Source organism: Protomyctophum parallelum (genome assembly GCF_964188405.1).
Source record: "Protomyctophum parallelum genome assembly, chromosome: 16".
Lineage (NCBI taxonomy): Eukaryota > Metazoa > Chordata > Actinopteri > Myctophiformes > Myctophidae > Protomyctophum > Protomyctophum parallelum.
The window spans coordinates 2,532,154-2,555,724 of record NC_139711.1 but is presented as its reverse complement, the minus strand read 5'-3'; the positions used below and the strand labels follow the sequence as shown (position 1 = coordinate 2,555,724).

General features: G+C 44.5%; 1 protein-coding gene across 1 annotated transcript in view; it reads right to left on the bottom strand.

The window, feature by feature from the left end:
• Nucleotides 1-4,225: 4,225 nt before the first annotated feature.
• Nucleotides 4,226-23,571, bottom strand: part of LOC310873920 (transcriptional regulator ATRX-like) — a 55,444-nt gene continuing 36,098 nt past the window's right edge. Inside the window, 5 exon segments of the mRNA XM_083786517.1 lie at nucleotides 4,226-4,457; nucleotides 5,780-5,908; nucleotides 7,832-7,927; nucleotides 8,691-8,807; nucleotides 14,926-15,075. Coding sequence (XP_083642643.1) covers nucleotides 4,230-4,457; nucleotides 5,780-5,908; nucleotides 7,832-7,927; nucleotides 8,691-8,807; nucleotides 14,926-15,075 — 720 coding nt within the window. The 3' untranslated portion in view covers nucleotides 4,226-4,229.

The window sequence follows — 23,571 nt, the reverse complement described above, 5'->3', positions numbered from 1 at the left end:
TTATTGCAAAGACTTTATTTTGTAATGAACTTGAAGTTATCTGAACTGTAGATTCTACTGAAATTATATAGAAAAAGCAACAAAAAAAGAAAAGAAGAAAGAATTGAGATGAATTTGACAATAAAATTGTCCTGCTATTGAGCGCTCATTGTGAGACTATTTTTGCTTGGGTAAAGGACCTAATATACCTTATTAAAACCACATATGGATGATATGTGAATTATGTGGAGTTTTTTTCTCAGCCTCCTATCTGAAGACTTCGCCCAGCCTGAGAAGCATCCTTGCCAGAAGCCTGTGATGGTGGGTTGGCAGAAGAAGCGTTTGGGGTTGAGTTTAAATGTTCCAGAGAAGAAAAAAAACACCACAACTTTCAAACACTCAGTGGCGCAAACTCTGGAAGAAAAAAAGAACAGAGAAAGAAAGAAAATGTTTTGGGACCTGCTGGATGATCTAAGAACATAGTCATGTAATGGAAGTTCGTACAAGCCTGCGTTAACCACTTGAACCCTAGCATCCCTATTCTGGGGGGGAAACATTTGCAGTAGATCAGCCTTTTCTTTGGACTTGTGTGTAGACAGTAAAAATTGTACAAAACAGATCCCAGCTAACTAATTATAGGTAGGTTTATTAAGTCTAGAATAGAGGCTTAACCCATTTTGGGGTCGGGAATCCCTTTTGGTGTTTTAACTAAGCATTATGTTATACTTTAGCTAGGTCTGCTATTTTTGAAAAATCGTAAAAATGAAGCACAAATCTTTGAATATATATTCTTTCAGAGCAAACTTTTTTTTATTTATTTCGACGTCGGGCCTAATTGGGTGGTTGAATGAATAGAAAGTGTATAAATGACGTAATAGAAAGCAAAGTGTTTTAAAAAGCAATCCCCTCTGTGCAGATTTTGTCCTCTCTAAAAGAACACCGAGCAGCAAATGGTGGCTCAAGTAATGGAGGAGATGCTTTCCCAGGGGAGAACACCCATACAATCTCATGGCAATTTGCCCTCCTAAAGCCTTATCATACAGACCCTCTCTGTTCTGTCTCCAGGAGGACTTAGTCGGGCCTTCATCCACCGTAGAAAATGTGATTCCTTATGCAACTGGATCCCCACCCTTAATTGGCTTTACACATCAGCACGGATTTAGAGTGCAATGATTGGTTGTCCAAGACAGGGGCCTCACAGGCTGGGCTGTAGCGTATAGGACTGTCTGAGCGGGGCCCTTTCGTCAAACGGACAGAAACAGCTGCCTGCTCCACGGCCCGGCCGGCCAGCCAGCGGGGATGTGCAGCAAAAAAACCTGGAGTGGTGGTAATCCAGGGCTAAGAGGGGATGGGATCAACATCTCAACATTTCAACATCTGCAATAGTTGTAATGTTTCTCCAATGGCTAAATTTCTATAAGCTGTGAGAGCAGGGGCTCCCCTGGGGACAGGGAATGGAAAAGTCAAAGACATGCAGGGGGAAAACCCTGGTAGACTGAGAAATGAAAACAATACGAGGAGCAGGAGTGTGTGTGTGTGTGTGTGTGTGTGTGTGTGGGGGGGGGTAGATGAAAGATTGAAGGGAGAGGAGAGCGATTGTTAAAGACAAAAGTGGGCTTAGATAGTGCTCCGGGTGACCAGGGTTAGTGCTTCAGATGGTTAGATAGTTCCCTGGGTGTCCAGGGTACGTAGTGCAGTGATTCAGACAGACCCAAGTTATCTGGCGAGAGGACACCTGTCTGATCGCCTCAGACAGACGAGTCCATGTTCCCACTGGCAGCCCTACTGTCCGACAGTGATTCTCCACCATTTTCATTTCAAGGAGGCGAGGTCTGACTCTGAATACACACATCCGATGTGAACACTTGCAAATAACAGTGTGGACAGTCAGTCCTGAAGATGCTACTTGAGATAAATCTGATTTGCCTCCAATATGAAATAAATCTCAATTAGCAAAAAAGAACAGCAATATTAACACAAAGGCCAATCTTAAAAAGTTATTGGCCCGGTTTCCCAAAGGACACCTTTGGTGTAAGAGGTATGCTGTTGCCCATGCTCAGTTGCCCTCTAGGCCGCACATGAAGCCTGTGAACATAACATTCGTGCCACGCAATGGTAGGCCTGTGTACTCTCTGCTGCCCCATCTGACGGAGTCCGGTTAGCTGAAGTAGTTTTTATATTTAAATGAGATGAAGAAAGTCACCACTCGCACCACACATTTCTCTGCGAATGGTTTTAATACTGCCACATGTCGACAGGTGTGTGTAGGCTAAAGAGGCTTTAGGGAAACAGGTTTGTGTATTCATGCAGGAGGCCTCACGTGCGCAATGAGGACAGGTATGGCTGTGCTCTAGTCTAGGTTGTGTAAAAAAAGGACATAGTGTTTGATTGGCTGCCATAGGCCGCACACAGGCTTCATGTGCGGCCTAGAGGGCAAATGAGCATGTGCAACACCATACCTCTTACATCATGGTGTAAGAGGTATCCTTTGGGAAACCGGGCCAATGTCACCCAGATTCCCGCCAACCCCATATAGAACATCAATTTAAACATATACCGTGGGGACAAATAAGTGAGTCTGTAAACATGAGGTGGTCATCCTTTTTTGGTCACTTTATTAAATGTTAATATTAAATACTTATCAAGATAATAGCAGATCAGATTAATGGCAAATCAAGTTGGTGTATTCGCTAACATAAGAACATTCCAAGTAGGGCAGAAACGTTTCTCTACATTTAATAAGTACACCTTGTGCAAAAACGGAGACGGCAGTCCCCTAACGAGAAATGCGTGGATCTCTCTCTCAATCAACAGCTACACCAGTTGAAAGCATTTAGAAGCAGGGATGTGCCAAAGAGAATGGAAGTAACCTGGGGGAGGGGGGGGGGGGGGGGAGGGGTTCCTCACAAAGCAGGCTGTGGAAGTTAGCCTGGTGACCAATGAGACGGCGCCACCTTCTCCTCCTGAATTAACAGCCACACGGAAAAACTAGCAAGTATTCAAATTTGAAAAGTCGAAATAAAAACAAAACAATTGATAAAAACGAAAAAACTCGTGGAGTTGCTTGGGGGGGGGGGGGGGGGGGTGTCTCCTGGTCGCCGGGCTAACTAAGACTGTGCTTTGTGAAATTCAGTCTTTTTTGGTGGTGGGGGGCGGGGGGGTCAACACAGGTGGGACAAACGATAAACGGGACGCACAAGTGCTATGCTAGACAACACCAGACGACATGAATGAGGTTACAAAAAGTTTATAGGAACCCGGCAGGCATTTTGAACGACAACAGCATTCCATTAACATGTGGAGCGACAACTAATGTGTAAATGCCTAAAAGCAGAATAGAAAAAAACAGGAGTTCAACATATCTCAAATTTCAGAACTTTACAGAATCCATTTTTTTTTCTTCTTCTAGGAAATTTATATAAGGCCTAAACTTTTTTCTCTTTTGCAGCTTTTTTTTGCATTTTTTTATTTTTTTTACATCGTCAATATTGTCTCCCAAAAAGAGCAGGACTTCACAGCACCAATAGCTGCCCATGAACAGTTATTGGCGGAGGAATCGATATCAGGGATGTCCTCTAGATCAGAGTCCACAGTCATCCACAAACTGGTCCCACTCAGGTTTAGTTTTAAACTTTTTAAACTGTATAAAAACAACTGAGTTTCACGTAAATAATCAACAAGCCCTCCTTTAAGGGGAAAACAATGCAATGCTCAAAAGCATTGAGGGGGGTAAAACCTTTTTTTTTTATTATCATTAAATACATGAAAAATGAAGATATCGAACTTGAATAACATTAAGGCGGTATATACAATAATTTCAGACGAAATTGTTAATAAACCCCCTTCATTATAGTCTCTTTTTACATGACCTTTCTGCGTCGTCCTCTCAGTGCCTGAGAAGACACGTAGACTCGGGGTGGACTCCTTCTAAGGGCTGCTCGTCCTCTCAGTGCCTGAGAAGACACGTAGACTCGGGGTGGACTCCTTCTAAGGGCTGCTGACACCCGTCCGTCCTACTGGAGGCCAACAGTGGACTCAAAGTCTCAAAGGACGCCCCCCGTCTCGGCTCGAGTGCACCGACCTTCAAAAACCCTCACCCTCCGGCTGAACGTCCGACTCCTCTGTGTGGTGCATTAAAAGCTGGAGAGAGAAGGGCACCACTTGGACTGGGCCCGTTTCGTTTCGTTTCCTCCCCTCCCCCCCACCCTCCCCCCCCCCCCCACCCCCCTCTGAGGCCCCCCCCCCCCCCCCTACAGGCCCTTAGAGGGCCCCGGGTTTATGTTCCCATAGGGGTAATTGCCTTGTAGCTGCTGGTACAAATTCAACAGTTGTGTCTGGCTGAGGCCGGAGCCGTCGGCTCCCATCAGGCCGTTCTGCTGGGCCAGCTGTTGGAGCTGGTAGTTGACCTGCTGGGCCATTTGCTGCTGCTGCTCACGGACCTTCCTGTTGTTGAGGACCTTCTGGACGTAGACCATCAGCTGTGGGAGAGGAGAAAGAGGTGAAGTAACAAGATGGAGGACATTTTCACAATGCCTTGGGGACCCCCGATCTACTGTAAGATCCTCAAGTGTTTTAATTTAACTTGTATCTCTAAAGACTGCAGGCTTTGAGTTTTCGTATACCACCGGAAGTGCTAAAAAGCCACAGCTGATTTTTCACCTCCACCAAACTCTTAAATACGTCCTACAGGAAATCTAATTGGCAGAGGCCAAACTTGTGGTTGCTGCTTAGCAGAAATGAAAATCCCCAAAATATATTTTATTAACAGAAAAAAAACATCTTCCGGTGCAGGGGCAACTTTTAGTGGGCCTAATTACAAACTCCGTAGAATTTGAAGATTGTAGAAGAATTGTCTAGCGTGAGCCAACAGAACAAGATACACAACAAATTAAGGACATGCCTTGCCCATGTCTTTTGGGCAAGTCATAGGTCAAAAATGTTCAAAAGGAAATATCAGATAGGGCAGATAAGTGGTTGAAATTCCACCTTAAGATACACTTAGATACGATTAAAGTAAACTTCCAAATAAAGATGCTGTACGTCAATCCTTTGATGCTTAAACCACTCAATGTCTAAGCTTGCTGCAGTTGACTGACTCACTGAATTTCCCGGAATTATTTGCGACCGAGTTTCCAGTCTTTAAGACTTGTGGGTGTCTTTTTTTTCTTCAGGGAAATGCGCGGTGTTAAAAAATACTTTCTATTACAAACACGAACTGGGTGTCAGTATTGTAATATCGGTTAAGTTGGAGCCTTAAAGGGCTGGACGATGATCACCAGTAACATTTTACTGCTGGAGTCAATTTGGCTCCTGGCCAACCGTCATTAGGTAGTTCATATTCTATCGCTCAAAAGTAGGCGGGGGTGGGGCTGGGGGAGGCCATTCACAATTATTACATAATAGTCTAATCGCAATCATTTAAGATAATGGCAATTAAGCTTTGTAAGCTTGTAGATCAGCTATTCTTTATAGTATAAGATTAATGCATATGTCATATATGTAATTTATTTGTATTTTTCAGTTTACCGGTAGTCATAATCGGCCCTGTGCATTTTTGATTTGATTTTGATTCCATTTTATCCATACATTCTAATGCCAAATTTTTTTACATCATTAATCACATTAATTATTAGTGTGACAATTAATGGTCAACTTAAATGTGTAATGGTGACAGCCCTAGTGGGGACTGGGGGGCTTGTGGCTCAGACCATATGTTCCTTATGAGCATGATTTTTAAATCTGCTTTAACGTTACGGACGCCAAGCATAAACGTTTTGGGTGGCGTTCCGTGAGAACGTACCGTCTGCTGCTTGCTGAGTACGTCCCTGTAGACGGCCTCGCGTCTCTTCTGCTCCAGTTCCACGCTGGCCTGTCGGCCCATAGCCATGGCCTGGACCTGGTTCTCCGTTAGAGACGGATTCTCCTTCCACTGTGAGGACAGACAAACATTCACAAGGTGCTTAAAAGCGGCTTTAGAACACATGATATTAAAACCCATTTAGGCCTGACGTCGAAAAAAACGTTCGCCCTGAAAGAATATATTCAAAGATTTGCGCCGCATCTTCACGATTTTTCAAAAATAGCAGACCTACAAGCTCGTAGCTTGTAGATCTGCTATTTTCTAATAGCTAAGGTTTAACATAATGCTTAGTTAAAACACCAAAAGGGGTTCCCGCCCAGAATGGGTTAAAACCATGTCAAGTAATGTACCAAATATTGAGAACACAAACAAATGTAACCTTCCCTGTCTCAACCTTAGGGGTGGAAAATAAAATCGATCCATACAAGTTAGTTTTTAGTATTGTTGGTTTGCTGCTTAACCCATTCAGGACGGGAACCCCAGTTATTGGTGCTTGTCATTGTAATGTGGTGTTTTAAGGATTATGTTATACTTGTATAATCCACCACTCCTGAATGAAGTGCCCGGTGCTTTTGAGCTTGTAGATCTGCTATTTTTCAATAGCTAATAGCTATTAGCGCGGCGAGCTTGAAGATCTGCTATTTTTGAAAAATCGTGAAAATGTGAGCGCAAATCTTTGACTATATATTGTTTCAGGGCAAATGTTTTTTAACTCAAATCTTTGCTTCTGGGGGGGATCCCTGGAACAACATATTTTCAGACGGGGGACTGCAACCAAATACATTCTGGGGCTCCTTGACATGAAATAGTTTGAGAACGACTGACATAGAAACACAGGGTTTTCAGAAAACGGTCATGATTTTAGATTCGGTTCTCAGGTCTAAATGGGTTAATCTGCTTAATGTTTGCGTTTGTAGTGCAATAAAAAAAAAGATAATGGAAGTAAATTAATCCGTTTTCATTATAGATCATTAGAAAGCACTTAAGTCACAGAGTAAGGGGACATAAATCATGTATTGGAATCGTGATGCATCGGTGTCGATTTGAAATTGAATCGTAGCCCCACTACCTGATTTCTAGCTCCTATACTCTGCACCGGAAAATTCTTTAATAACATGAACACTGAACTACACCAATTTCAGAACTATCTAGCCATCAGCTGGTGACTCCAACCGCCAGCTGCTGCTTCTTTTCAGCGGACAGTGAGGAGGGTTCACCTGAAGGACATATCGCGCGCAGAACACCACACTATCCCTCCTCCACCGACCTGTACCGGCCGGCTTCCCACCTGCAACCATGAACAATGTGTCCGTCTGTAGCGCCTGGCGGAAGCCGGCTGCATGGAGGATTCAAACCCCAACGGTGGTGGGCAGGAACTTTACCCCTGTGCCACCTAGACGCCAACAATTTAACCCATTTTGGACCATGTTCGATTCTGCAAACGTCTTCCAAATCCTGACAGTTTTCAGAAACACCCATGTTTCCATGTCAGCGGTTCTCAAACTATTTCATGTCAAGGACACCACAGAATTATCTGTATTTGGCCACCGACCCCCATCTGAAAATATGTTATTCCAGGGACCCCCCCCCCCAGAAGCAAGTTCTGGGGGGGGGGGGGGGGGGGTTAAAAACGTTCGCTCTGAAAGAATATATTCAAAGATTAGCGCCACATTTCGCGATTTTTCTAAAATAGCAGACCTACAAGCTCGTAGCGCGGCACTCGGTGCCGTGCTATGAGCTTGTAGATCTGCTATTCTTCAATAGCTAAAGTATAACACAATGCTTAAAACACCAACAGGGGTTCCCGCCCAGAATGGGTTAAGAACCCGAGGGCTGGTTCTACAAATGCCTTCCAAGTCAGTAGTTCTCTCATTTTAAAGATTATTTTCCACAAAAAAAATCTCTATCAGAGTTTAAACCTCAATTTACATTATGTGACTGTGGCATTACTTCAACTAGAATGTGTGTCTGCAGCCGTCAACCCACACTCACCACTCTGCCAACGATATCCTCATACGACTCCCGTGGTAAAGTCTTCAAGGCGTTACTGGCTTCTAGAACCTTCTGACGACCCTGGTTTATAAGATCCTGCGCACATGTAACAGAAAAACAAGAAGAATTCACCACAACGAGAACGTAAACAAGATGGCAATCACCAAAATGAGAATGCAAACGAGGGGAATTCACCAAAATGACAATATATGCACCCAAGTCAACTCGAGTCCCATCTCAAACCCAGTGAAAACAGATCTACAACATTGCCAGCGCTTCGTTTTCTCGACACGTTGTCACTCAACTTATAGATCAGCAATTTTTGCATTTCTTTGAAAATAAATCGGCATTTGTCACACACACACACACACACACACACACACACACACACACACACACACACACACACACACACACACACACACACACACACACACACACACACACACACACACACACACACACACACACACACACACACACACACACACACACACACACACACACACACACACACACACACACACACACACACACACACACACACACACTTTTTTTTTTTTTTTTTTTGTCACCATCTAAAAAACATTCCTTCTTGGATTTCTCGTCCATTCCCCAGCATGTATAAATAGCAGCTGGCAGCACAGCCACAGAGACGACCAACTGTTCTGTAAGGGAGCAGCAGAGGGGCTGGGCTGGCCTAGCTAGCGCTCTGCACCGAGACAGCTATGGCGGTGGTGGGACTGCTGTCACAATTAGCAGCGGGGTCTGTGGAATGTGGGGCTCCGTGGTGCTGGGGCGGGGAGGGAGGGGGAGAGAGGGGGGGGGGGGGGTCATGTGGAGCTCATTACTTAATTACCTCCAGCTGCACGTGGCTCATGTTGGTCAGAGCGGCGACGTTGAAGGGGTTCAGGTAGCCGTGGGCGCCCATGTCCATCTGGGCGTGCATGGGCATGTTGGTCCTCATCGTCAGGCCCTGAGAGAGACGGGACGACAGACAGCGCACGTAAGCAGCGGGTTGTTCAACCCGTTTTTGACCCGAGATCAGATTCTAAAAAAATTGTCTTCTACACAGCCTGACAGTTTTCTGAAAAAGCTGACAGTTTTCTGAAAATAGCAGACCTACAAGCTCGTAGCGCGCCACTCGGTGGCGCGCTACGAGCTTGTAGATCTGCTATTTTTCAATAGCTAAAGCATAGCATAATGCTAACGCCAAAAGGGGTTCGAGACCAAAATGGGTTTAGAGAGCAGGTCAAAGTCAGTCCTTTTGGTTTATAAAAATGCCGTTTTCAGATGAAAGAATTGGGAGCATAGAAATAGAAGAGGTTGAGGAGACGCACAAATGCAAAATGCACCAAATTCAAACGCGTGAACTAGGAGTCATGAAGTGTACGTAAAAGAGCACAAAGACACAGTCCACACAGTGGACTCAGCTCAACCCGTAGTGTTTAGAATTTGCATCAAATCAAATCAATAACACTTTATTTTGCAACCAATAAACATGCGTTTATTAAACACGGAACAGTAATCCGTAGGCATTACTGTTCTGCAGCTGCAGCCGTCATGTTTAGAATTTGCATCAAAGCCAGAATAAAAAATGTACTTTCTTTTGTAAACGTGCGTTTATTAAACCACAGCGAGGCAATGTCAAAGCGATATCAAACGCCTAAAGACGAGCCTGCTCGTCACCTGTAGCCAGCGTCATTCATTTACATACCCGTCATACGGACCCAACGTGTTAAAACTATTTTAAACCCTCCACACTCAATCGGCTCTGTACTTGGGTCTGCTCTTTTTCCCCTTCTACACCCAAAATGTTTTCACCAGAAACAGCTGGGCATCTACAGTAGGGTTCAAGTGGATAATGCCGTTTTACAGTCACACCGAGTTCAGCAGTTCATTATATCCTACAAATCCATGTCCAGACCAAAATGGAGATGGCCAATTACGCCATGTACCTGAAGTAAACAAGGCTTGTTCCACTACAGGACAGCAGGATGTCAAGTGTTTTTGTGTAATTAAACCTCTTCTGCAGATGCTCCCATGTTTGCCCTGTAATCTGGACATCCGGTGTGTGTGTGTGTGTGTGGGGGGGGGGGGGGGGGTCCAATGTCTTTGGACCTGGTCAGAGGCAGGTGTGCAAGCCCAAACAAAACAGTAGACACACACAGCTGCAAAATACAATTTGGGAAAATACAAAAAGACCATTCAACAGTGAAGTAGCGATTCAACTTCAAGACACAGTTTGTGCTCAGGATTTATGACACACACACACACACACACACACACACACACACACACACACACACACACACACACACACACACACACACACACACACACACACACACACACACACACACACACACACACACACACACACACACACACACACACACACACACACACACACACACACACACACACACACACACTTTGTCAGGTGCCATATGACAAAACTCTGACCCATGAATTGTTACAACGCAATTTATTAGCCATGTATTATCAGTGGGCCATTTATTATATGGAGGCTACATGCTAGGGAGGGAGGCTACATGCTATGGAGGGAGGCTACATGCTATGGAGGGAGGCTACATGCTATGGAGAGAGGCTACATGCTATGGAGGGAGGCTACATGCTATGGAGAGAGGCTACATGCTATGGAGAGAGGCTACATGCTATGGAGAGAGGCTACATGCTATGGAGAGAGGCTACATGCTATGGAGAGAGGCTACATGCTATGGAGGGAGGCTACATGCTATGGAGGGAGCCTCCATAGTTAACAGTACTGAGATGGAGGGAGGCTACATGCTAGGGAGGGAGGCTACATGCTAGGGAGGGAGGCTACATGCTAGGGAGGGAGGCTACATGCTAGGGAGGGAGGCTACATGCTAGGGAGGGAGGCTACATGCTAGGGAGGGAGGCTACACGCTATGGAGGGAGGCTACATGCTATGGGGGGAGGCTACATGCTATGGAGGGAGCCTCCATAGTTAACAGTACTGAGATGGAGGGGAGGCTACATGCTATGGAGGGAGCCTCCAAAGTTAACAGTACTGAGATGGAGGGGAGGCTACATGCTATGGAGGGAGCCTCCATAGTTAACAGCAGAGGAGCTGCAGGGGAAAGCTGCTTAAGGCTCAGAGAGGGCAGAGGAGACAGAGTTAGCTGGAAAAATAATCATTAGTGTGAATTAGACCCTGTCCATAAGCTTCTCCTCTCTCCAAATAAACCCTACTAATTACCCAGCGACTGGGAGGGGGAGGCAGGGCAGGGAAAAAAAGGTCAACAGAGAGAGCGCTGGAGGTTGAGAGTCCAACGTGTTTAACTTGTACCTGTTAACCTGTTAGTGAGCTGCTGGAATGTACCAGTCTTATACACTCACAGGTTACAGCAAAGGTATGTCTTTTTTAATGGCTGGCTTACAGAAGAAGAAAAAAACGGCACATGACGTGACGATCATGTGGCAGTCAAGTCTATGGACTTTTAATGTTTGCTTTAAAACTCATTGACCGCCAACAGCCCCATCTAGTGGTGGCTCCGTCAATGTATTTAATATGGAGTTATTGAAAGCAGATTTGTCCGGAAACTGCAAATCAGTAAGTAAAAATCTGCTAGTAACATGTCCCGCGATTGTCATTTAATCCACCCAAAACATACTTTTGGTAAGAGAGGATCATGTTTAGAGAAACCACAAATAAAGCTCGTTTTGAACCAAAAAGAAGAATCCGAGATATTACGAATTTACAATTCTAAAAACTGCGTCCCCATAGACAGCATAAGCCAGTGGAATTTTCATTTGCGTTTTTGTTTACCGCACCGGAAGTGTTATGAGCGAGTACCGTACACTACAGGACACAGTTTTGAACCGTAATCAATTTATATTAAACTAGAAAAAGTGCCCTTCTGGGCACAGGTCTCTAGGGAGTTGGCATACAAAGTTATCCACAGATCCGTGCAGTTAGAGGTAAAAACACTTTTCGGCCAGTTATAGCGCCACCTTGAGGCTGAGTTGAAATTGTTCATGTGGCATTTCGTCCTCGGCCTAGTGGGAATGTGGGTGCACAATTTCACGGAAATCACGCGTTGTGTTCATGATTTGCAGCATTTTGTTTGAAACTGAGCACTCCTATGAACTTTGGAAGCCAATCTTAAAGGGTAAGACCACTTTTTTTGAGGTTTGGGTTGTTTTCTTACCTTATTATGGTCAAACTAGTCCAGTCCAGGAGTTATTTCGCTCCGTTGTGTTGTTTATTAGCAATTTAAGAAATAAAAAATAGGGTCCATTGACTTCCATTGTAGCGGGGAAACAGCTCTCAAAGTCACTCTTTTAGCACATGAACGAACGCAACAAAAGCTGATTCTGACAGCTTATGACATCAGGAAAACTCATGCGGTTTTATTTTTAATAAAAAATGTCAACGTTGTCTTGTTTTGATTAATTTGTGTAGAACGAAGATCTGGTAGGTATGCTTACGCTAACCGAATCACTTCTGTTTTCACGTGACGCGGTACTACGATCCGATTGGTCCAACTCTAACTGCAACAATCTGGAACAGCGCACTTTATCCTCCGTTCTAAAAGTATCGTAAGCCTACAAATTTATGACTGCTTGCCGTGGGTGTCTGTGTCGGGGGTACTGCTCGACTGCAGATGGATTGGGTGCTCTCAGCGTACAACACAGGCAGCCAGCGTGCTTCCTTGTTTACAAATGAAACCGGAAACGGAAGACCGCATTGCAGCTTCAGTGTCCCTCCAAACAAAATAGTACCTTTATAAATATACGTTAAAACACGAAAATAAAACCGCATGAGTTTTCCTGATGTCATAAACTGTCAGAATCAGCTTTTGTTGCGTTCGTTCATGTGCTAAAAGAGTGACTTTGAGAGCTGTTTCCCCGCTACAATGTAAGTCAATGGGCTCATTGGGCTGGTATTTTTATTTTTCTATAAAACTTTTTCTATAAAACTGCACAATGGAGCGAATTAACTCCTGGACTGGACTAGTTTGACCATAATAAGGTAAGAAAACAACCCAAACCTCAAAAAAAGTGGTCTTACCCTTTAACCAATCAGGATGGAGTCTGAGAAATCTGAAAGACCGGTTTCGTTGAATGGCTCTAGAGCGGCCTCCTGGTGGCGCTATAACAGGCCGTTCTGGAAAGTTTGGGGCAGAGGTTCATCGTTGGCATCCAGGGAGTGTGTGTGCAAAATTTGGCATCGACCGGGTTAAGGGTGGCCGAGATTAGCTGCTCACGGACACACGGACGGACACACGGACGGACGGACGGAGTGCAAAACATACTCTCCCCCCCATGCCTTCGGCCTGGTGGAGACAAATATGCGTCATAAGGCGATCTCGGCGCCCAGGGCGTTTGGACAGGAGGTGTCAAAAGGCGATTCTGGCGCCCGATGTTAAGGATGTTTGTATGTTAAGCATGTTTGCTTTAAGCATACATGTTCATCATGATAAAGGCGCGTTAAAGGCACAGATTTTTGAATCTACAAAGCTTTACTTGGTAATCTCCAAGTTTATATTTGCATAGAAATTTAATTAGAAACTCTTGACCTCAGATCTAATGTTTAGTTGCGTTATACAGTACCCATAATGCAGACTCCGGCAGTCAAAGCAGTTCACGTTATTTTGAACCATTATTATTTTGGAATGATATTCACAATCAGACCCGACTTGAATTCATCCTTAATTTCGTTAGACAATTTTAAAGAGATAATTGCGGAAGCTGTTACCAGTTACTGTTCCTGCTTTGATGTGTAGCCACACTTGTTATATTGCATTTGTTATATTGCATTTTATTGTTTTAATCTTTTTAAGCCTAAAACCATTTTATTTCCCCTTATGCAAGCAATTTCAGTAGTCTGTCTTTTGAATAGATGTATTGTCTTATATTTGTTCTTTGTGCGCAACTTATTTAGCTCTTGGCCAGTTAATTTGTTGCAAACCAAAGAGAGGGTCTCAATGTGGTATATTTTAATTTATAAAGCCATTCTTGGTGATTTGCCCCCTTACATTTCCACCAAATTTAATTTGGTAAAAAATGGTCTGAATCTCAGATCAAATGCCTGGCTACGGTGTGTAGTGACAGCCTTCAAATCGGAGGGGGGTAAAAAAAGTGTCTTGGCCCCTGGTCGTGGAATGACCTGCAATCCAGACTAAAATTGGCCTCAAAAGTTCCATTGAGAACTCAAAAGAGTCATCTTAAATGTACAGTCCAACACCTGCACATGTACGGGCGTGTATAGGCTAGGCTTTGCATAGGCCCTTATATTTATCGTTTCCCCGTTTTAAAATGTACATTGTGTATTTACTTGCGTGCACAATTTCTTGCGCCCCGGTCACTGTTAGTGTACCATTGTTGGAGATTTTTCTTGTATACTTTTCTGGTATGTCATGGAAGTATTATTTGTCTGTAGTGAAATTTGCATGTACGATGTAGTGTCATTTTGTTTCTGCCTCAATGTGTTTTTACTGGTTAAATAAAAGGTAAAAATAAATAAAAAAGTTTCTATTGGTCAAATAAAAGGTTATATAGATAACCCATTAGTGACCTGATGGTATGTACCGGTTTACTTGTTACTGACTGTGTGTGTGTGTTAGTTAAAACAGTTTTAATGCCAGGAATGGTTTAATCCAGGTTACTGTCGCTGCGATATATGACATACCCGCCTTTTGTTTTATGTGTTTAATCCGCCGTATTGTAATAATTAAAAAGAAACTCTGTCTTCGCCGCGGAGATAGAGACTAGATGCTTTCGTTGTGATGACGAAACCGGAAATCAACACATGCTGTGGGCTGCTAGGGCTTCTGGGAAATTGAGGCCAATGCAAATGAACGGGGTACAACGCCTCATGGAGGAGGGTCTTGTGGCGCACCAAGATGGCGGGTGGTGCGATCGTTCATAACAAACGGAGCAACCTTTCTTCGCCGGATTTTCGCGGATCAAAAGCCCAAATAATTCAGCGTATGCTCTAAAGGTAATACAACAATCTCGGCAGTGAAGGGGGGTTGATTAAAATGTGGGTTACGCGTTTAAAACAGTCAAAACTGTTAAAGGTCATGGTTGTCTTTTTGCGGTACCTTTTTCTCTGCCTCGTACTCGGTCCAGGCTGCCTTGCGGTCTTCTTCGCTCAGAGCCTCCGATTCCTTGTGGTCCAGCAGGGAGTCGTGTTCGTGGTAACACACAATCTGGTCCTTGAAGGTCTGCAGAAGCTCGGCCAGGACCAGATCCTACAAGGGAGATGATGGTTAAAGCAAATATTAAACGCCGGGCAGACGGCCGTCCATCCTATTGGAAAATTCAATTTAAAAGGTATATTCAGTGATTTCACTCAAAAAACCTTAGGTTTCGTTTTTGGCTGTGGGACCCAGCCTTTCGTCCAATCAGGATAGAGAGTCAAAAACGAAACCTAAGGTTTTTTGACCCCCAGGGGTTAACTGGGGACAGGGAGGAACTCCTTATATGGCCAGCACACTCTATAGTAGGGAGGATTATTACAACAAAACAAAAAAATAAGTGATATTTGAATTAAGTGAAATCACTGAATATACCTTTAAAGGAGAAATCTGCATACACGCGAGAGAGAACTCACCAATGCTCCGATATAACAAAACTAAAACATTTGGTGAACAAACAAAAGGGGTTTGAGACGGAGAGACGATACAGAGGGGGCACATGAGACAAATGAGAGATAAGAGAATCGAAGACATGTACACAACAACAAAAAACTGTAATCTGATGCCTGCCATGCGACTCCGTGTGTTTCCATGACAACAGTGTTATTGAAAACAATACCTGAGTAAGATGTGAGTTGGAAAGGGCCAGGCCCCCGGTCACACAAACGTGGTTTAAATTACTCCCTCTACAGCCCGTGTTTGCTTTTCTTTGTCTTGCCTTTGCTTTACATTAAATGGACCTTCGCAAAATGTTGGAAACGACACACAGCCGCCGCGGTGGGGTTTGCGTCGTCCCCTGCCCCCGCCCCTCTCTCGCGCTCTGATTGGACAGGAGACAAAACAAAATTAATCATAGACGTCGGCTGGCGTGAAGGAAAAAAGAAAAAAAGAGGAACACCGACCCTCTCTAAGAAATTAAGCGGTGATTGCGAAGCCGTGCTTGCATAAACAGAAAATAAACAGCCCCCCGACCAGACGGTGGGGGAGAAACTGGATCTCGCATGAAGGAGAGAGAGGCCAGAGCCGCCGGTATAGAGGCCAAGATGAGAGGCTATTTTTAGGCCCTTCTTCTTCTTCTCCACCCCCCGGAGGAGTGAGATAAGGTGGCTGAGACAGGTAGGAGAGGCTGAAAGGGGGGGGGGGGGGGGCACTCAGCCCCCTTAACCCATTCTGTGCGGGAACCCCTTTTGGTGTTAGCATTACGTTATGCTTTAGCTATTTAAAAATAGCAGATCTACAAGCTCACCGAGTGGCGCGCTACGAGCTTGTAGATCTGCTATTTTTTTTTTGAAAAATCGAAGAGCGACCGACATAGAAGACTTTAAAAAAAAAAATCTGATCTCAGGTCAGAATGAAAACGGTCAGTGTGTAGAAGACTTTTTTTTTATTTTATCTGATCTCGGGTCAGAACGGGATAAAGACCACGTCGGTGCTCCGTTTGCCCCCGCACGCAACCACAACACACCCCGCAGAACGCTATATGGGGGACCCGAGCGGGACCGAGCCGGGTTCCGATGGCTGCTAAAACAGAAACATGTGGTACCGCGGAGTCCAATCAGGGACATGGTTGCCGTTGTCACGGAAACGGTTAGGGGTGTGACGCCAGGCCACGATGTCACGTCACCCTATAACCCATTCTGACCTGAGATCAGATTCATACGAGGTTTCCACTGGACACACACTGGGTCTGATTAACCCATTCTGACCTGAGATCAGATTCTAGAAATGTCAGTCGCTCTTCGATTTTTCAAAAATAGCAGACCTACAAGCTCGTATCGCGCCACTCGGTGGCGCGATATGAGCTTGTAGATCTGCTATTTTTCAATAGCTAAAGCATAACATGATGCTGACACCAAAATGGGTGCCCGTTCAGAATGGGATAAAGTATAGCGGGAAAGACGGATCACTGCGGTTTTCTACAGATTGAGATAGCGAGAGAGGAAGAGAGAGAATTACTTTCATCGTTCGCCACATATATGTGACCAAATTTGACTGCCATTGGATTTTTTTCAAAAGCAGGGAATCATAGCTTCAACATATTGGTTGTTCAGTTTGACCCACCAGTTTTGGAGATATGGCTTATAGAGTGATGTCTTGCAGAAAACAGCGAGTTGAGACAACAGGCTTGAAAGGTTCACTTCTGTGGTCTCTAACATGTACATCTCTCTCTACATGTTTTAAGCATTTATTTCTTATTTACATACGTCAATTTCAGCTTTGACACTTATTTCAGACATGCTCTAGTATGTGAAGAGTCTGCCTGTGCTATCAACTCATTTCGAAGAAAAAAAAAAAAAGTGTTTCTTCTCTCAGTCAAATCTGGTCACATATAATACTCGGACTAACTAAGTACACCAGCGTCAAGGGAAGACCGACGAAGTGAACCAGTTCAGAGATCAATATAAAGATACATAAGCATAATATACACAGATACATAAGCATAATATACACAATCAGATAAAAAGGGGGTTCTTGCGTCTACACCGCGAGCTCCACCCCACCAGAGACGATATCCAGGGATTCGTTTCTACAGTTGCCGTCACGTAGAAACCTCATATAACCGTATTTCAACCTTTTATGGGTTTCTTTTGGCAAATGAATGCCCGACGTTGTCACACTACAGCGTTGTAAAACCGTAGCAAAAATATCGGCTCTAAAACGCGGCGAGCTTGTCTATTTTTGCGAATGAAAAGAAAGAACGAAAGTTATATTTTGAAAGTTAACCCATTCTGACCTGAGATCAGATTATAAAAATGTTTGAAAATGGCAGTTTTCTGAAAAAGCCATGTCAGTCGATTTTTCAAAAATAGCAGATCTACAAGCTCATAGCGCGCCACCGAGTGGCGCGGTATGAGCTTGTAGATCTGCTATTTTTAAATAGCTAAAGCATAACGTAATGCTAACACCAAAAGGGGTTCCCACCTAAAATAAGTTAAAGTGTGTTGTGGATTTAATAAATATTGAACCTATGAAAAGCATCAACAAGGGCCCGTGACTTAAGTTAATCCATTGGACCGTATGGATCCAGGTTAACAGTTTGACGGACATACAAGGTTTTCTAGACGATAGTGGAGACCAGGCCACCCTGGAACAGCCAGACGTCTTGGAGCAGCAGAGACCAGCCAGGCGCTTAAACTTCTGCTTCACTTGCTAATTAGGACATAAAAAAAAAAGCCCTGAAGAGAAGACATCCAGAGTTCTGTTCCACCGAGGAAAAGGAGAGGGTCGTAGTCAGAGCAGCGTTGTGTTGTGTTGCATTTCATGCATCCACAGAGTACTTCCATTCTCACCTCTTTATATACACATGTGAAATAATAGTTCATTATTCGTAATGGAGGCAAAAGCATTACATCATGGCGATATCGATTTGAAGTCATATCATCCAGCCCCAGAGGCACTACTCCCTGGTGCTGGGGGCCCTTGATGGGGTTTCCAGGGGGTCCCCAGATTAAATGACTGATAATTAGGAGCGAAATGGACCCTTGTGGGGCTGTAACGAATGTACACGGATGCAACCAAATGGAACCCGACGTGTCCAAATGGGGTCGTGGGCCGTGGTTTATAGTGCAGGCATTTTTTTTAATCTCCCCGAATAAATTCCAACAGAAACGCTTTCAACCGTTTGTTTCATAAATGTGTTGGTAACAACAAAACCAAAAGTCCCCAGTGGTGGAATAAATTAACGGCCATAGTCATCCCATTTGGGCAAGTGGCTTATAGACCAGGTTTTTAGCCCAAGGAGTGTTTTTCATGCAAAACAAATGCTTTGCAAGGGATTCAGAATCATGAAAAACGCCCTAGTTGATGAACGTCAGTCATGAACGTCCATCCACCTCCAATGAAAGTGCTGCAATTCCACATGTCGCCAGTAGGTGTAGTGACAGCCTTACCGGGGGGCTTGGGTCAGCCCCGCCCCACCCCGGGAACCAAGTGCATTCTGGGTGCCTAGAATAATCCCCACCAGGAACGGCTCTGGGGTGGTCCAGTCTGTCTGGGAGGGGTAACTGGACCTGTGCTATTGTCATGGTGAAGGAGGAGGGAAAAGCCTATCACTTTACTGCAGTGTTAGAGCGAGCGAGCGAGCGAGAGAGAGAGAGAGAGAAACCACTGGGTGGGCAGATGCTTAGAAAGAGGTAAATTACTCCACTCAAATGCACTCTGAGAAAGTAAGTATTGCAGAGAATGAAAATCTGGAAACTAGTTTTGGCATTGGAGTGTGGGTGAGTGTGTGTGTGTGTGTGTGTGTGTGTATATCAAGCTGTGGAGACCCCCTCCTTCCATTGTGGACCAAGAAGAACTCCACTTTCTGGGGTCCCTGATAATCTGCCATCTTGATTCTGAACTGGACGTTGGAGAGGAAAGTGCATTTTACTGGACAAAGGTTCTGCAGATGGCCTATTAATGTAAAGCATGTTTTCTGATGGAAATCTTGGCTTGAGGTGACGGCAGAACGAGGGAGAGGGCCGGGAGGGGAGCTCGTAATAAAACTACAAATCACCGAATTACCGCGGTAATTCAAATCGGCATCAAACATAATATGGAATTCAAACATCTCCATTCTTTCCATTGAGAACAACCTAGATACGTTCGCCTTGTGGTGTGTGCGCCGCGCATTATAAAAATGGCTGACCTGAATCTTTAAGGTAGCTCCCACATAACCAAGACAGCCCCTATGAACAGGCCCCATGTAAGGATATTTTACAACTTGGCAAACGGCGTCCGCATGTACTTCACTATTAAGACTTTAGATGGTGCTTAAGTAAAAAGGCTGCGATGCATTTAAACACCCTCCCCCCCCCATGCACTAATAGCTGCGGTTGCAGCGCGGGCTGCAGGCTTTTTGGCCGTGTTATCAGATGTTTGTGGGGGGGGGGGGGGGGGAGGGGGGCTGAGAACACCCTCGATCATTTTTAGCCCAATTTCCTGCTTCTAAACTGCAGCCCTTTTGTGTTTTTTGTCTTTTTGAACGCGGCAACCGAATTCACCCGCTTTTATTTTATTCCCCTCATTACCACTGTAATAAACCCGTATTTAACAGAGAAAACCCTTCACGAGGGGGCTATTTTGGGGGTGGGGGGGGGGGGGGAGGGAGGTCATTCTGCCCAGTGATGAAGAGTGAGGGATAAAGAGATGAAGGTCTGGAGGAAGGGGGGGGGGGGGGGAGATGGGAATGGAAAAAAAAACAGTCTGGATGGAACATACGCAGGTGTGAAAGAGTATGGGTGGGCAGGTGAGTGGGTGGGAGGGAGAATCCCCAAACACAAGGAGCGCTTGTGGAACGTGGAGAACACGGAATACACAAGGACAATAGACTGTACACAGTGAATGTGTACATGTTATCATTACTGAATAATCATTGCTAACGTTACATTCCGAGTGGGATACAACAACGGTTCTGTTCACTGGGAAGAACGTCGTCACAGTACCATCACCAGAATAGCAAGCATTCGATTAACGGCCATATTGCAAAGTCATTAACCCATTTAGGCCTGACGTCGAAATTTAAAAAAATTATCTTCTAAATCATGACAATTTTCTGAAATACCTATATGTTTCTATATCAGTGGTGCTCAATATTTCATGTCAAGGACCCCAGATAAATACTGCCGACCCCCAACTGAAAATATGTTGTTCCAGTGACCCTCTCAGTAGCAAAGATTTGAGTTAAAAAACTCGCTCTGAAAGAATATACGTCTCAAAGATTTCAGGCAGATTTTCAAGATTTTTCAAAAATAGCAGACCTACAAGCTCGTAGCGTGCCACTCGGTGGCGCGCGACGAGCTTGTAGATATGCTATTTCTCAATAGCAAAAAGTAGAACATAATGCTTGAAACACCAAAATGGGTTAAAAACAGAATTGATACATCAATTGGGAAATTGGAGTCACAGGTGGACTTTTCAGTGAATGCTTCTCTGCTGTGTGTGCTTCAGTAGCGCTCATCAGAAGGACACACACACACACACACACACACACACACACACACACAGGTACAGGTGTGTTTCAGGTACGAGAGGGGACGCTGCGTCATCTGCCTGCTGCCACAAGTGATCCGTCTGTACACTCCACTGTCCCAGTGGAGCCACGCTGACCAGACTGCGATGGAGGTGGCCTGAGGGCAGGAACTCACAGGGCCAAGAGATCCCGTATTTTGAATTCAGTATTTAAGTCAGACGTCATTTTGTAGTGCTACGTTACGTCCGGGTCCAAGTGGCACCAGCTCCCGTCCGCATCTCATTGTAAATAGAATATCTAAACGCGTGAATCTTTTTAAATTGACGTTATTTTTCAGAAAGGAAGCCATAGAGGGTTAAAATGGGTCTTAATGCTTCCAACTCGAGTAGAATTATTAATGTTTTGTACAAGTGTCCATGACAACAAAAATATATGATGTGGAGACAATAAAGACTATTATTATCATTAGTGGCAACAGTCCATTTGCTCGGTAAAATATTTCGGGGGATATTTACAATGTGTGCAGGCTTGAGTATGTTGAATCTAGTTTGCATTAATGAGGATTTAGTTGACAATCAAATAAAATGGCGATAGTATTCCATGTGGGGCAGACGGCCTGTCACAGCCAGATTTTGGAGAGCAGCGCAGCTTTGTTGTTGCGAGGGAAAGCGGTAAAATGAGACTTTCGTGGTTGTTTTCGTCTCAGATTTAGTCCGACGGAGCGTCACAGTATAACTCCATGGGGACACAAAAGCGACACAAAAGTAGGACCCGGAAGTATCTCAGGAGGGGGCGCTCACGTCACAGCTAAAATACTGAATAGTTACACACACACCACCCCACCCCCCCCTCCCCCCCCCCCCCCCCCACACACACACACACACACAGACCAGTGAGGATACATAACCCCACTGGTCTCTGTGGCGCGGCGTTGTGCCCGACACTAGCCGAACAGACTCTGAGGACTGGTCTTTACAACCACCAGGGGAATGAAGACTACACTGCCAGGGTTTTTCCGGTTGTGAATCAATACAACAAAAAAAAAAGAAACAAAATCATGCGTGTCACAAAAGGCTAATAAATAACAGACAAACACGGCACACATTCCCATTAAAACAAGCCTCAGCTAGTAGGGGGCATGGGAGTCTGCTCCTAGAGACCTCAGAATGAGAGACAGACTCTGTCTGATGTGTGGGGTAAAAAAAAATAAGATACCATGTTAGTGTACTAGAATAACATACTGTACCATTACTGTTCTAGAATAAGATACTGTACTAGAATGAGATACTCTTTCGCGTCAGGCAGTGATGTATGCAAATATACACACCTCTGGACACCATTATAGTATGTAGGGACTTATCCTCGATCCAACCCCTCATGCAGTGTCAAGCAGGGAGGCATTGGGTACCATGTTATAGTATTCTTTTGCGACCTATAGTATGGCCGCAGATTACTATGAAAACCTGCAAAACCTGTCCGTCAGTCATGCCACCATAGATGGATGTCAGTCCGTCACACCTCGTGACACCTCGCTCCAAATATGGCCGTCTCCATATATGAAGATCACAACACTGACCTCATCAAACGCTGGATAGCCATACATGGACAAGACTGGATGACCACCTAGATCTGCATAATATAGAGCCGGCCAGCAACTTTATCTCACCCCATTACGTTGATGGGTGAGTTCGCTTCTCGCCCCTCAGGGCGTCATACTAGTGGTGGTATGACTGGTCCATAGCCTTACTTATGAACCAAGAGCTATACATCCCTACCTCTACCTATTCTCTGACCTGAAATAGCAGATCTACAAGCTCATAGCGCGCCACCGGGTGGCACGCTATGAGCTTGTAGATCTGCTATTTTTCAATAGCTAAAGAACGACATGATGCTAACACCAAAATGGGTTCCCGGCCCAAAATGGGTTAAGGCCGCTTCCAAATGTTCAAATGTAAAAGACCAATATTATTATGAAGAAAACAAGTCTTTAAGACCGCTAAACCAAATGGAATAAAGTTTACCTTCAGAAAAAGCGTCGTTTATGGCTTCTGCGTTCTGAATGTAGGGTCTTTTAACATGTAATGTCTAACGTCGTCATCACCGCTAGGTCTGGAAAGGGGGCGCGGGGGAATGGCTGTGAGACAGGCCTATATAGAGCGCCGCAGTCCCGCCCCACCCCTCGAGAGACCCGGAAAAGAAATCCCTGTTCATTTTTCCTCATAGACTTTTCAGAGAGTATTTATTTAAAGACGTTTACACCGCGGACAAAGCCAACTCTTGTCGTGACCGATCATGACAACAAACACAATTTTGGATCGATGTATGACACCGATGTACAGCAGTGCCATCAGTGGAAATGTATGTGTATATATATATATATATATATATATATATATACATATATATATATGGAGTACGTCCCAATTATTTCCATGCAGTGTGCAGTTCACCAGCAAGCGTGCCCGCTTAACCCATTTAGGCCTGAGGTCGAAATTTTAAATAGGTCTTCTAAATTCTGACAGTTTTCTGAAATTCCTATGTTTCTGTATCAGCGGTGCTCAATATTTCATGTCAGGGACCCCAAAAAATGATGCAAT